At 36.9% G+C, this 15,917-nt stretch overlaps 1 protein-coding gene across 2 annotated transcripts in view; it reads left to right on the forward strand.

The window, feature by feature from the left end:
• Positions 1-15,917, forward strand: part of ASAH2 (N-acylsphingosine amidohydrolase 2) — a 108,850-nt gene that overhangs the window by 82,045 nt on the left and 10,888 nt on the right. Inside the window, exons 14-17 of one of the 2 annotated variants that reach the window (XM_066349345.1) lie at positions 2,108-2,147; positions 2,922-3,017; positions 11,153-11,248; positions 13,897-14,043. In XM_066349345.1, coding sequence (XP_066205442.1) covers positions 2,108-2,147; positions 2,922-3,017; positions 11,153-11,248; positions 13,897-14,043 — 379 coding nt within the window. Of the gene's footprint in view, positions 1-2,107; positions 2,148-2,921; positions 3,018-11,152; positions 11,249-13,896; positions 14,044-15,917 lie in introns of those variants that run through there. The other variant, XM_066349346.1, reaches the window with a different exon arrangement.

Genomic DNA, 15,917 nt, shown 5'->3' on the forward strand with positions numbered 1-15,917 from the left:
GAACAGTAATTCAAAAGAAAATATGCTTCCCTCATGTTTATTGCAGTGTTGTTTACAATAGCCAATATCTGGAAATAGCCCAAGTGTCCGTCAGTGGAGGAGTGGATAAAAAAACTATAGTACACGTACACAATGAATACTATGCCATCATGTAAAAGAAGGAAAATTTACCTTTTGCAATGGCATGGATGAACCTAGAGATTATTATGTTAAATGAAATTAGCCTGGCAGAGAAAGACAAATATCATATGATCTCAGTTATATGTGGAATATGATAAACACAGTGAACTGGAGAACTGAATAGAGGTAGAGGCAGGGTCACGGGAAGCATAGAAACAGCTGTCAGAAGGAAGGAGGATCAGAGGACACGATCAGGAAATTTGAAGGGGATTAGCAAATTTATATATATCATACATAACACATAGATACAGATGACAGGACAGCGAATTCCAAAGCGAAGTGAGGAGGGAGTAAAAAAGAGGGGGCAAAGGGGGTGTAATGAGGGGCACATTGTTGGAGGGTGAGGGTGTTCTATTGAGTGGGACACTAGAATCCATGTTAACACAATAAATTTAGAAATTTAATAAAAATAAATGGGGAGAGGGCCTGAATAGAGATTTCTAAGAGGACATACAAATGGCCAACTGATATATGAAAAGATGTTCATCTTCACTAGCTATTAGCAAAAAACAAATCAAAATTACAATGACGTACCACCTCACACCTGTTAGATAGGCAATTATCAATAAGACATACAATAACAAGCATTGGACAGGCTATGGAGAAAAAGGAACCTCATTCATTGCTGGTGGGAATAAATTAGTACAACCATTATGGAAGAAAGTATTGTGGTTTATCAAAAACTTAAGACTAGAACTGCCCTCTACTGGTATCTACCCTAAAAACTCAAAAACACTTCAGGGCCTGACCAGGCAGTGGCGCAGTGGATAGAGCATCGGACTGGGATGCAGAGGACCCAGGTTCGAGACCCCGAGGTCACCAGCTTGAGCACAGGCTCATCTGGTTTGAGCAAAGCTCACCAGCTTGAACCCAAGGTCACTGGCTCCAGCAGGGGGTTACTCGGTCTGCTGAAGGCCCACAGTCAAGGCACATATGAGAAGGCAATCAATGAACAACTAAGGTGTTACAACGCGCAACGAAAAACTACTGATTGATACTTCTCATCTCCCTCCGTTCCTATCTGTCTGTCCCTGTCTATCCCTCTCTCTGACTCACTGACTCTGTAAAAACAAAAACAAAAACAAACAAACAAACAAAAAAACTCAAAAACATTGGTATGTAAAGACACATATACCCCCATATTTATTGTGGCATTATTCACAGTGGAAACAACCAAAGTGTCCCTCCATAGAAGATTGGATGAAAAAGATGTAGTACACATATACAATGGAATACTACTCAGCCATAAGAAATGATGACATATTGCCATATATGACAACATGGATTGACCTTGAGAACATTATACTGAGTTAAATAAGTAAATCAGAGAAAGCTAAGACTATGATTTCACACATAGGTCAGATATAAATCTGAGACTCATAGACATAGATGAAAGTGAAGTGGTTACTGGGATCTGGAGGGTGTTGGGGAGGTTGTTCAGGGAAGGGTGGAAAGAGGGATAAATATACGGTGTTGGAAGATGATTTGACTTTGGGTGATGGGTATACAGCATAACTGACAGTTCAAATGTTTTAGTAATATTCACCTGAAACCTATGTACTCTTATTGATCAATGACACCCTGTTAAATTTAATTTTTTAAAATAAAATTAAAAAACAAAAATATAGAATGTGACCAATATATTTGCTAAATCAATGAATGGAAAATGATTATGATCTTTTACCAGTGATATTCATTGATTCTTTTCCTCTCCTTCAAGTTATCTGTTTTATTTTAGAAGTTGTTATGAATAAATGTCAGGAAAAGAATCTCAACTTTAGCTTTGCTTTGTCATTGAGTTCCTACATTCTTAACTATTTTGTGATGAGCCTGGGTAACTTTTTGGCTTTTACTACAAATCATTCTTTATACTTTGCATACATTCTAAATAGGAGAACACTTAGATAATTCTGGTTTGTTTACTCAGGACCATGTCTGGACGAAGACTTCGGGAGGCAGTTAAAGCAGTAAGTTAAAAATGAAATAACATCTATGAATTTATATTTGATGGAGGGAAAAGAATTTTCTGTCCATGTGATCTAATACCGCTTAAATTAGTCTTTGCTAAAATAACTAGAGCTTTACACTTCGTGAAAGTATAGTTAAAGGTAAATATAAAATATAGGTGGTATAAGAACAAAATAAAAAATATATGAGAACTATAGTTAGATCAAAAGTATTTTATTTGTATTTATGTATTAATTTAAAAATTAATGTTTTATGAATTAAATAGTAAATAAAGTATCTTAATATCTTAAAGTTTTAGCTAAATAAACCTCTAAAATTTAACACATACTGATAATTATGTATTTTTATCTATAATTATGATTTTCTTTATATTTAGGAATATTGTAAATGGTTCTAAAATGATGTAATCTTATTACTTGAACCTTGAAGTAACTGCTGTCAATAGCTAGTAAACTCCCATTATGCTTTTTTAGGAAATTGGTAAAATATTTTATTAAAAAGAAGATTTTCCATCTGTAAATTCAGTCATTAAAATGTTCACAGATCCACTGACTTGTCCAACTATAGTGCAGAGTTATGGCTCTAACTTCTATCAAGGACTCTTTGATACTTCTGCATTGCAAGGAAGTTTTGATCATTAGGAAGAGTATTGTTAAGAGAGACATCTTACACTAATGATTCTTATCTATGATTGTATATTAAGTGTAAATAGGATTATAATATACTTTAAGGTAAAGAGTAATTTTACTGGGCTCTACCTCCCCTTCTCCCAGGAATTTTCAACTTATGGGATGCAGAATATGACTGTTGTTATTTCGGGTCTATGCAATGTGTATACACATTACGTTACTACCTATGAAGAATACCAGGTAAAGTAAAAAGTTTTTGTCATTTAAGTGAAATACACCTTGGCTAAGACTATTGTATCAAATACTGGTTTTGTTTCTAGACTTAATAATGCTTTTGAGAGATGATTTTGTTTTAGGACAGGTAAGAAAATGATAATCCACAGGTTATATTTGGTAGTTCTAGGTTTATCATTTACAAGTTCAGGTTAGAAATCTGGTCTTACTGACTTTCACTTTTCCTGAAATAAACTATTTTGTCAGAAGTACTGGTAATAAGTCTGGATTGTGTGCTTCTGGTGCCTTAAGCTTCCGTAGAACCTGGGAAAACTCCCACTAATAGCTACTATTTATTGAATGCACTAGCTAAACACCTTGCAGATGTGATCTTAACTAATCCTTTCAATAAGCCTTGGAGCAGAGTGTTATTAGTAGTAATCCATGGTGTAGTGTCATGGAGGCAATGATTACTCGGAGACAACATGGTGTGCACCGAGGGACCTAGGGGACACTGCCTCACAATCCCCTATACAGTTTTTATTAGTCAGCCCCAACCCTCAGTTCTTATGGGTATTTACTGATACACACACATAGAAGCAGAGATGAGAACGAGGAAATCAGGAAGGGGACTTCTTTAGAGCAGACAAAAGGGTAAGGAAAGTAAGTAACTTACTATTACATCTACCCTATTAATGAACCAGAACTGCTGATTCTCTCCTTATTGTGCCGTGTTCAGCATGGTACTGTGTGCAGTACTTTCTGTCAGCGATGCTCTGTGGCTTTTGCCTCAGGACACTGAACTCTGTCCCTGTTCTATGTTCCTATTTAGGGCTTCTACATCCCCCCTTTTTAGTTTGTGCTTTCTAATAGGGGTTCAAGTCTTCAATAGGTTAGGGAGGACATTTTTCTACAGGTGTTGGTAGTTGCAGTGGAGGATGAAGGGCAAACATAAAGAGAAACAAGAGAAACAGGTTTTTAGGGGCCACAGGCATGCCTGTATTTTGCAAAACTTCTTCAGCATGCATGTTAGACACTTTAAAGTGCCCTAGGTGATGTCAGGTGCTCCCTGAGGGCTTGAGAGAAAGTTAGGTCTTCTATTTTTAGGGTTTGTTTCTGGAGGTAGACTCACTATCAGCTTCTAAATATCTGGAACGAGATTGCTTCCTAGGGGTTGATGCCAACTCACAATAAGGCTTCATGTTCCTCACTGGTATCAAAAGATGACCTGTTGATGACAAAATTGCAACATATCCTCGCCCCCAAGTAAGCTATTCGACCAGACTCTTACACTCAGGGGCAACTAATACATCCTGGTACAATATGAGAGGCTTAGGCTGTTGCTTGGCTGGTATAAGTCCAGATAAGGAAATGTTTAAAAAATTAAGAGTAAAAACATCCTTGTACAATTGTTCGTATTTTATTTTTTTTAATTAAGTGAAAGACAGTAGGCAGAGACAAACTCCTGCATGCTCCCTGACCAGGATCCACTCGGCAAGCCCCTTCCAGGTGTTGCTCTACCCAGTTGGGCCACTGCTCTGTTGCTCGACAATTGAACTATTTTAGTGCCTGAGGCTGAGGCCAAGGCCATGGAGCCATCCTCAGTGCCTGGGCCCAGCTTTGCTTGAGCCATTCAAACCATAGCTGTGGAAGGGGAAGAGAGAGAGTGAGATAAAGAGGGGGAGGTGTGAAGAAGCAGATGGTCGCTTTTCCTGTGTGCCCTGATCAGGAATTGAACCTGAAACTTCCACATGCTGGGCTGATGCTCTACCACTGAACTAACTGGCCAGGGCCTTATACAATTGTTTTTTGAGGTGAGTATCTCCTCCTGATCCTCCCCTTTTTTTGTGCAGTTGATGCTTAAAAAGGCCATTGGTTCTTTCTGCAATATGTATAAGTTTGGGTGAATTCCTCAAGCTCCCGAGGCCCCAAATAATGTCCCAAGGTTTATTTCTATTTTCCTTTTAAATGTTACTCCATACCTTATACCTTTTGTCATTAAAACTGTATAATTTCTTTCCAATTACTCAGAAATTTCAATTTCCCAAAACCTTAACTTTCAGTGAGGATTAAGTTAGTAATTAGCAATTTTAGATTGATACTTTTATGAACATTTTTCATGACCTTTAGAAACATATTTTTTCATTGGCAAAACAACTTATAAATATTTTCAAAAGATATAACAGAGATAACAGGAACCTTTTATAAACCCAGGCAAAACACATATTTTCTGTTAAGAACTTTAAGAGACATTAATTAAATTAAACTAGTAGTAATATCAAATGCTTTTCTAGACCACCTGGTTAAGAAAACATTAGGAATAGTTTTATATTTTACAGTATTATTAATGATTTCAGAGAAAGCAAGACTTTTTATTTGTCCTTTGCAGCCTTCCAGGATGACTGAAGAAAAGGGAGGGGATGGGCTACTGAGCTGCTTGGATTTTAAAGGTGCCCCCCCACCTTTTCTCCTTTACATTGAGGTTGTGTTATGATTCTTCCCATTTTTACAGCCTGCACAGGGTCCAGAGAGTTGTTAATTATCATGTTGTTCTCAGGATTACAGTAGTTCCCAGGTCTCCGGCTTTATGATATTTAAATAACCTGGTTTTCTCTCTCTCTCTCTCTCTCTTTTTTTTTTTTTTTTAAGTTTTACTGTCTGGAAAGGGGAGTGAGATCTTTTCCCCACTTTGAATTATTAATTTATTTTTTCTCTCAGTAGAATCTTTACTATGAACAGCATGAAAACTGGTATGTAACATAATAACCATATTATAAATAAAGACAAAGTTCAAACAAAAGGCATTTATAAACCAAATCTTCTAGAAGGAGGAATTGAGACACTAGTCTTTAAACTTTATTTTACATTAACCAGTGAATGACCTTTACATTCACTGGTTAATGTAACCAGTGGGACAAAACCCAAGTGGTGAAGGCAGAGGACTTTTAGTACACATAGAATAGTAAAAATTTCAGACAGACAGATGGATAGATGAGACAGACAAGAGCTTTCAAACAAAAATGGACTCCTCCTGTTTCACAGACCTGTGTACAATTTGACATGCAAACAAGACAATTACAGTACAAAGACACAGACATGACACATAAATAAAATCCATTAAACCTAATAGCAGAGGTGCTACTTGGCTTTTAACTCTGAAGGCAATGAACACAGAGTGCAGCAATTAGAATGGCAAGACATTACAGAGTACAAAAAAACCCCAAACAAATTTAGGATCCAAAATTCCATTCTATTTAAGTTTAAATGGGTGCTCCTTACATCTTTCAATTTTAAAGCAACAATGCCCAGAGCATTTAAATGCAGGAATAAAACTATTTTATTTTATTCAATATTAGAGCTGGCATTTCCAATTTTTGCATGCAAGAATTTAAGCCTCAAAAGGGTCACATCTTGACTATCTAAAGTTGATATCATTTTATAGATTTATCAACAGAGGTCAATCAGTTAACCAGAATTTACCCTAGGGCGCTATCTTTAGGAATGGATAGTGTGTTACTCATTCTGTTACAATATCAGACAAAAACTGAAACAGAAACCAAAATCACACAATCCAGAGAGGGATCTCTAACCTGTTATGCAATATTGCAACATGGGATTTCAGCATGCAACCAGACCAGGAAGCCACCTGCCTGATTTCAGTCAGGGCATTTTGTGACAGGGGATGCTAGAGGGTGAAATCAATTGAACTTCCCCAAGTAAATACACACTTAGCAGCTGTTTAGGAAGTATTGTAGTCAGATCCTCCAGGGTCCCCTACTCTAGGGATAATTTCAAGGCAAAAATAGGGAAGAAACAAAATGATAGTTCAAAGGGCTGAAGCCAAAACATTCAAGAAAATCAGAAAAATTCAGGATCCAGTCTTGTTTCTGATATTCATACCTGTGTGTTAATGGATTTTAATGAAATATTTTTTTCCCTAATATTACTCTTAGATTTTTTAAAAAATCAAATGACTATTATCCTAGTTACAATATTAAGTCCAGTTTTAACTTGGCCTGATAATTTGTGTAAACACAAGAATAGCAATTGATTATACTGAATTTTTACAATCTGCTTTACTGGAACTTTATAATAAATTTTCAGATTGAATTTTAATTTGCCCCTCAGGGCACACACAAAAGCCAAGCTACACAGTTGCCATTAGGCTCTTCCTGCAGTCTTTCTGAAAATGTCCTTCTTTGTCCCCATTAAAATACGTCTGTGGTCCTAATGTGGCAGCCAAGACTTGGGCCTTGTGTATTTCTGTCCCGACATTTTGACATGCTGTAATCATTTCTGCTCCATTAGGGCACTGTCCCTGAATAGAGCCAGTACATTTTGGCAATCAGTGTTTGTGTCCACATTCAGATTCTCTACAGCTTGTGTCTGAGCTTCATCCTGGTTTTCTTGTAACCAGACACTTTACTGAGCAGTGGTGGATACTGCTTTCACTAACCCCTTCCAGTCCCATGGAGTCATTTCATATCCTATGCCAACTGCCTCAATCATTCCCCTGCTAAATGTACGTTGTGCCCCATTTTTAGTGATACTTTTCCTGAATTCTTTAAAGACCCTGAAAGGAAGGCTCTCCTGTTACACAGGCTGCCCTTGTGTTCTTAATATGGGGAAAACCTGAACAAATTCTCCATCTTTTTTGAAGCCTTCCCTTAGAAACTTTTCAACTTTACCTTCATATGGAGGTGGGGGTGGGAGAATTGTATCCAGAGTGAGGTTTTGGGGAGGTGGCCAGTGAGTTTGGGGCTCATCAGGAGGGGGAATCTGATGACTTCTGCCCTGAATAGGGTTTAGTGCCAATTGACAACGATTCCATGTTATTGTACAGTCACCAGCTCTAATGATTTACGGAGCCAGCTCCCCATCTGCTCCCAGACTTCAATGTCTAGGCTCCCTGATTTCGGATATCAAGGATGCTGTTGATGCACTATAATAAGCTGCTTTGTGAGTTGCCTATGAGTGATCTTACATTCCACACTCAGAGGAGGCCATGAAGTTTGAGCTTATGGTTGTATTGCTCTGGGATCAGGGAATTCCTCATGATTGTAAGGGGAAAGAAATGGGGAAAAAGAGGGGAAAAATGGAGAGTCCCCTGTTCTGAAACTTATTTGACCTCACTACAGATGTTTGGAGGCTATTCCTCCATCCTCTGTGTCCCACTTAAGTGGGATGTGTTGGATGTCCTTTTGCTTTTCTGGGCTTGGCAGGTTGTTTCATAACAAACAGTGACTATTTGGAGATCACATGGAGTGCACTGAGGAACTAGGGAAGACCACCCTCACATCCCCTATACATATTTCATGAGGTGGCCCCGACCCTCAGTTCCTATGGGTATTTACTGATACACAGAAATAGAAGCAGAGATGAGAATGAGGAAGTCAGTAAGAGGAACTTCTCTAGAACAGACAAAATGGTAAAGGAAGTAGCTCACTTTTGATATATCTACCCCACCTATTGATTAGCCAGAATTGCTGATTCTATCCCTGTTGTGCTGTGTTCAGCATGGTACTATGTTCAGTACTTTCTGTCAGTGATGTCCTGTGGCTTTTGCCTCAGGGCACTGAACTCTGTCCCTGTTCTATGTTCCTATTCAGGGTCTCTACAGCGTAGATGAAGAAACAAGAGTCTCAGAGAATTAGGGAAGTTGCTGGCTGGTTGCGTTTCTTTGTTGATAAATAGTACAGAAAGTAGTCCATGTTCTTTTTAACAATGGTAGTTAAAAACATGAGAACAGTTTTGAGTCCTACAATTAATGCTTTCTAATATACCTGCAGTCCACACCAGGCTTGTAGTCTACTCTTTGGTCAATGTTCAGTGATACCAGCAGTGGAATCTAATCTGTGCTCTCTGTTGACCTTATTAATGTCCCTGCCTTCTAGGAAATTCTGCTGAATAAAGGTTTTTAATTGGTGTAAACTTGGATGGAAATAATTTTTCATTTATTCATTTTTGAATTTATCTCTATTTATTATTTAGCATTTCCTCTAATTATGAATGTGAATGATAAATGACAATAATATTAGCACTATCTCTGACTTCATTACCAATACGAACCACAGGTATTTTTCAGATCACACAGAGTTATTTCAGATCTGGAAATACTTTTTACTCTCATCACTATTTTAAAATCACAGTAGTTATTAAATTGACTACTAGATCTTGTTATTCAATAAGGAAGCACAAACATTATTACTCTATCACAAAATTGGTTTATTATTTGATTCATGTATTTCAGTCTAATCAGTTTCCTCTGTCAGTTCATGCATTACATTTTATGTATTTATAAATATTAATTTGAGAGAGGTTCATAGGCTCAACAAATGTTTATGGAACAAAAAAGGTTAGGACTCCTCTCAGCTTGACTCCTAGTTCAGGCACATGCTCCAGCAAAGATTAGTATAAGTTAATTAGGTAATTAATTCAACAGATATGTGTTGTGACGTACAGTACTAGCCACTATCTATGTGGGCATAACAATGAATAAGAACTTGCCCCTGGACTGAAGAATGCTAGAATTTATGGTCTGGCAAAAGAGAAGAAAACATGATTACGTTTCTGTGAAAGGGATGCACAATGTGGTGTGAAAAAAAGAAAAAGTACCAATCTAGGATAAGTATTTGAGTATGGGGAATGGCAGATTTTTCTGAAGATGTAACATCTGAGTTCTTAAGAATGAGTGAGGGCTAATTAGGCAAATTATAGTTATGGAAAGTGTTTCACATTAAGGAAGCTATGTATGCAAAGGTCCAGAGGGGTAGAATTGGTACATTTAAGAGGCCATTATTAGTTGAGTTCCATGGAAAAAGCATGATGGGGGTAGGGAGACGGGCTAGAGTGAAAAGTAAGGGATAGTTGAAGTCTTTTATGCTTTGCGACAAGAGCTTTGACTCAATAAGCAAGGGTTGGGAGAACTGCAGTAGAATTCAGAGAAAGGAATGCTCTGATCGAATTTGTGATTTAGGAAGGTCACTAGGATGGCAGTGCAGAAAATGAGATCAAAGGGCAAGTGTGGAGACAGAACTGATTAAGAAGCTATTGTTATGATTGAGGTGAAAGGTAAAGGTTTGACCCTTTGAAAGGTAAAGACAATAGAGAGAGAGGAAAATGAAATAAAGAGATTTTAAGGAATGATGAGTTGGAGACTCATAGGACATAGGATGGGGGAGAGAGAGGACCCTGACAATGGCCAGCTTGTTCCTGGCATGGGAGACGGGAAGGTTGGCACTTGCTGAGCTGAAAAGCATTACAGGGAGAGCTGGCACATGTCGGAGTGATGAGCTCCATTTTTCATGACCTTCAGGCTCCTTTGAAACAACCAAGGGCTTAGAACTCAGGTAAAAAGAGATTATTTAGTTCTATTTCATAGTTCTATGATGGGTTAATGTTTTTTTGGGTTTTTTTTTTCCTGATAATATCATTAACAACTCAATTTATCCAGGAGTTATTAAGACTGTCATTTCTCATTATTTTTCTCCTGCTCTATTCCTTGGGAGAAAACACTTATATTTCAAGTACTTAAAATAGACATAAGTTCAGGAACTAACACCAGCTTTCGGATGAAATGGACTGATAGTCTAAACGGCATAAGCCAGGAGAACCCACTGCCTTTAACAAGTAGTTGATGGGAGTCATGTACTGTAGCTGGTGAGTGAAAATGCCCACCCTCCTTTGTCATAATTAATCTTAAGTTAGGCCTGATCAGGCGGTGGCGCAGTGGATAGAGTGTCAGACTGGGATGCCGAGGACCCAGGTTCGAGACCCCAAGGTCGCCAGTTTGAGTGTGGGCTCATCTGGTTTGAGCAAAATTTCATCAGCTTGGACCCAAGGTCGCTGGCTGAGCAAGCGGTTACTTGGTCTGCTGAAGGCCCACAGTCAAGGCACATATGAGAGAGCAATCAGTGAACAACTAAGGTGTTGCTATGAAAAACTGGTGATTGATGCTTCTCATCTCTCTTCGTTCCTGCCTGTCTGTCCCTATCTGTCTCTTTCTCTGTCTCTGTAAAAAATATATATAAAATAATCTTAAATTAGTCCAATTTCAATTATGTGAGATATCCAAGCACTACCCCTCACCTAAGGTGTGTCACCTCTGTCAGTGGGTTAAGATATGCAGAACGGTGTGCAACATGGCTCTGCCTTTCCTACAGGTTCAGCGGTATGAGGCGGCATCTACAATTTATGGACCACACACTCTGTCTGCTTACATTCAGCTCTTCAGAGTCCTTGCTAAGGCCATTGCTACGGTAATCAAAAATTGTATGCATGGGTTTCTCAGGGGTGGGAGAGACAGAGGGAAGCAAAAAGAACCTTAGCTGTGAGTGTTCAGTTATTTTGAAAACCTTGATATTTAAAGATAGATATATATATATATAAAACCATGAGGTATTCCCAAGAAATGAAACAGATAGTACATTTAAATTAAATAAATGCTTTTTGGTGGTAGTAGCTTTTTTCATATATTATCTCATATTATCCTCACAATCATCATGTGAAGTATGGAAGTGTCACTTTTCCTCCATTTTTCAGGTGAGCAAATAGGTTCAGAGATGATAGGTGATCAAGCTTATTATACCTAAAAGCAGGAGTTGAACCAGCATTCTCTAATCCTGGCCAGCTTCTCTCCGGTCACTTTAAGAGTTGAACAGGCCATAAATCCTGAGATGCCCGTTTTCTATGTTACAACACCTCTGAAATTGGGTTGCATCTTCCAATCAGAGGAATTTTCCAGTTATAATTGGTAGCATGATTTTACTTTCTTTGTGTATCAAATAATAATAGTTGATATAGTCAATAGAGTCTAAAATTTGGTGCAGTACAACAGTACCTGGGAATAAACATATACATTATCTCTACCTAAAAAATGCACACCTAAGCAAGTTTACCTAAAGGAACTCCACTTGTGAAAATCTTTCCTTTGTAAAGGGTTATTTATGAAGATGTACTCTGGTGTCAGATTATTAGTCAACAAGTAGGGTGAAGAGTTAAAGTAATCAACTATTATATAATGCAATATAAGCCCCAATAAGGCTGTGGAACAATTATGGCATAGCAAAGATAATAAAGGCCTTTCAAAGAGAGAGCTTGGATATATTAAATTGAAACAAATCAAACTGCTGTTTCTGTAGGCTTGAACAGTTGAATATTGGCAATTTAATATGCCTCCACCTAATTATTTGCTTGTGTATTTGAAGTTTCAAGACAAGGTATTCAGGATATAGTTTAATTACCTGACTATTGTTTTATCATAATGGTCTTAATCTTAGGTTTGCTATTTTTGTTCAAAGTAGAACTATGTGCCCCAACAGGGATCCACCCAGCAAACCCACTAGGGGGTGATGCTCTGTCCATCTAGGTCATTGCTCCATTGTTTAGCAACTGAGCTCTTCTTAGCGCCTGAGGTGGAGGCTATGGATCCATCCTCAGCATGCCCAGGGCCAATTTGCTCTAATTGAGCCATGGTTGCAGGAGGACAAGAGAGAGAGAGAGAGAGAGAGAGAGAGAGAGAGAGAGAAAGAGAGACAGAAGTGAGAGGGGCAGTGGTGGAGAAGCAGATGGGCACTTCTCCTATGTGCCCTGACTGGAAATTGAACCTGAGACATCTACATGCCAGACTGACACTACCACTGAACCAACTGGCCAAACCCTTTTATTTTTCATCATAGAAGCTGTAACTATTTGTAGAACATTCAGATTATACAGGAAAATATAAACGTATAACACATTCCTAGAGAGAACCTGTGTTTAACTTTCATTGCAATCATCAGATCATAGCTCTTCTCATGGAAATAGATTATCCAAATTTTATAATGTTATTTAGGAAGAAATGCATGAATCATTTTATGGAAATTTATTTCACAATTTTATGGTATGTATGTAAGACTAGCTATGTGATCTTGAAAAACTATTGAGCGTCTCCAAGCTTATATTCTCATTTGTAAAATGGGAATGATAGTATATTATATGGCTATTGTAAAGATTAAATATATAAAGTGATTATGAAAGTCAATTAAATACATATGAAGGGCTATTTAAAATTTGAGGTTAGCATTTTGATGACATTATTAAAGGTGGCACATTTTGTGAAAAACACAGATTAAACTAGTCAGGATATAGACTGATCTTAACTTTTAAATTAAAAATTATTTTTATTATATTCTTTAACCCTTTGAGTAGTACAAATGTTCATGTATGTCCTCGTGCCTCCTGACCATCCAGGCATGAGATAACAAAAATTTTTATTTTAAAAATGTGAACGGCAACATAAAAAAAGGCAAATGTATGTTCTTCTTGTTTCCATAAATTGGTTATCAAACATGATTTTAAGTTAATAAAACTGTAACTAATTTCATTTTCTGAAAAACAAAACAAAACACAAAACCTCACTCCCAGGGGTCAGCGAGCATGAAAAAACTCAGTACTCAAAGGGTTAATCAGTATAAAATAGGATTTAAAAGAAAAACTTGGTACTGATTCTGAATAAGAAAGGCTCAACACTTTTCAAAAAATTAGAAGAATAATTACAGTGTCATGTTACGCAGTCTTATTATGTGTTAGGATACTGTTCAAACTCACACATTAAAAAAAAAAATGTCCTAGTACCTAAAGCTGTGTAGCATGCTTTCAAGCTTATACTCTGATCACTGAGCTATACTGTCTAAGGGAATTAAAGTGTTGTTTATGACCAAAACTTTCTTCTAGTGACTAACGTTATAAATTATGCACATCTAGGCTCCCATTTTAGCTAGGTTCCCCTCTCATTTTGTTAAAGTAGTTAGCTGTTGGAGGGAGGGAGGAACACCTTTAATTAAAGGTATTTCTGGAGGTGGGGAACTTGTGAAAGCATCTTTGATTTTATGTTGTGCGCTCCTTAAGCAAATGTTCTCTGTTTTAGGACACAGTAGCCAATCTGAGCAGAGGTCCAGAGCCTCCATTTTTCAAACAACTGATAATCCCATTAATTCCTAATATTGTGGATAGAGCACCAATAGGCAAGAATTTTGGGGATGTTCTGCAGCCATTGAATCCTACATACAGAGTGGTAAGATTCACAAAGAGATCTTGGAATGCTTCAGAGAAGCCTGTGTTTCAGGGTGGGGTGGAGGGGAGGGGAAGACTGTTGTTAAATGGCACCATCTGACTCTAATGATGCTGTAGATAATCAACTGTTAGCAACAATAATTTTGGTAATTGTGTTTATCTCTGCAGAGGCTCTGCAAACATGATAATAGGGAAATAATTATTTTTTCAGGTGGTAATTATGTAAAATTGGATTTCTAAAATCCTAATTATTCTTTTTCTTCTTAAATGGTCATAGAATCATTCATTAGAGTTCAGAAAAATTGTCTCTTACATCAAGGATAGAAAAAGTATATATAAATAAATCAGGATTTATACCACTACTATTTCATATTAACTGTCCCTCAACTTATATATAATATGTCATTCAATTTTGCTAAATTATATATTAGTTCTAATAGTTTTTTGGGGGGAGGGGTGAAGTCCTTAAAAATTTCTGCATATAATATCATGTCATCTGCAAATAAAAGTAGGCTTCATTATTCCTTTTTGGTTTTCTTTCTGCATGCTTTTAATTGTTTCCCTTCATTGCACTGGCTAGAATATCCAAAAAACAATATTGAATAGAAGTTCTTGTCTTGTTTTTATCCTTGGAGGAAAAGTGTTCAGTCATTAAGTGTGATTTTTTTTAAAGGATTTTTAGGATGTCTACAAGTTTCCTTCTGTTCCTAGTTTGTTGAGAGTTTTTGTAGAGTGGATGTTGGATTTTTTTTTTCCAGATGCTTTTCTGTGTCTACTGAGATGATCATATGATTTTTGTCTTTCATTCTATTAATATGGTGTATTATATTAGTTGACTTTCAGATATTAAATATTCATTACTTATGGTATATAATTGTTTTTTGCATGTTGTTGAATTTGGTTTGGTAATATTTTGCTAAAAAGTTTTGTATTCATCTCCACGAAGAGACTCTTTTCATGTGTTGATTTTGTTTGTCTTCGGTATCAGGGTAACACTGGTCTCAAGGAATGACTGAGGAAACGTTCCCTCCTTGAGTTTCTGAAATGTGTGTAGATGATTGGTATCATCTGTTCTTTAAATGTTTGATGAGATTTTTCAGCAAAGCCATATTGACCTGGGCTTTTCTTTATGACAAAATTTTAAATTAAATTAATTCATTTTCTTAAGTTAGGATAGACCTATTCAGATTTTCTATTGTCTTTAAGTATCTGTATCTTGGAGATAAGTACAAACTCATCTTTCTAAGAATTTGCATCTCTCAGGAATTAGCCACTTACATATAAGTTGTTTCAATTTGTTGAGACAAATTTGTTCATAATATTCCCTTATAATTCTTTTAATGTCTTTAGAGTCAATAATGATGTCCCCTCTTTCTTCCTAATTTTGGTAACTTGTACCTTCAAAGAACTTTAGCTTCATTGTTTGTATCTGTTGTTTTTGTTTTCTATTTCATTGATTTTTACGCTAGTGTTTTATATCCTTCATCCTGACTGCTCTGACTTTATTTTATTCTTTTTCTCATTCTTAAGGTAGAAGCCTGTTATTTTTATGTTTTAGTGTACCTTTTCATTCCTCTGTTGATTTTTTTTTTTTTTTTACTATATATATTTAGGTTTGTTTATTTTTCTTCCCTAGTAGTTGTTTCAGGGACTTGAAAAGAAAAAACTGTTTCTCTTCTCAATATTCTACTCTCAATACTTTGGACAACAGATGTGTGGAGGTTTTCCCCACACCAAGCAATCATCCTATTCTCTGTGAATACCAGCGTGGTATCCTACAATACAATTCAGTTCTGATTATCTACTTGGGGTTGGGACCCCACAGGTTGAGAGCTCAGTCTCACAAGACTGCACCCCTCTCCCTATTTCAGACAC

This window comes from Saccopteryx leptura, chromosome 9 (assembly GCF_036850995.1).
Source record: "Saccopteryx leptura isolate mSacLep1 chromosome 9, mSacLep1_pri_phased_curated, whole genome shotgun sequence".
NCBI lineage: Eukaryota > Metazoa > Chordata > Mammalia > Chiroptera > Emballonuridae > Saccopteryx > Saccopteryx leptura.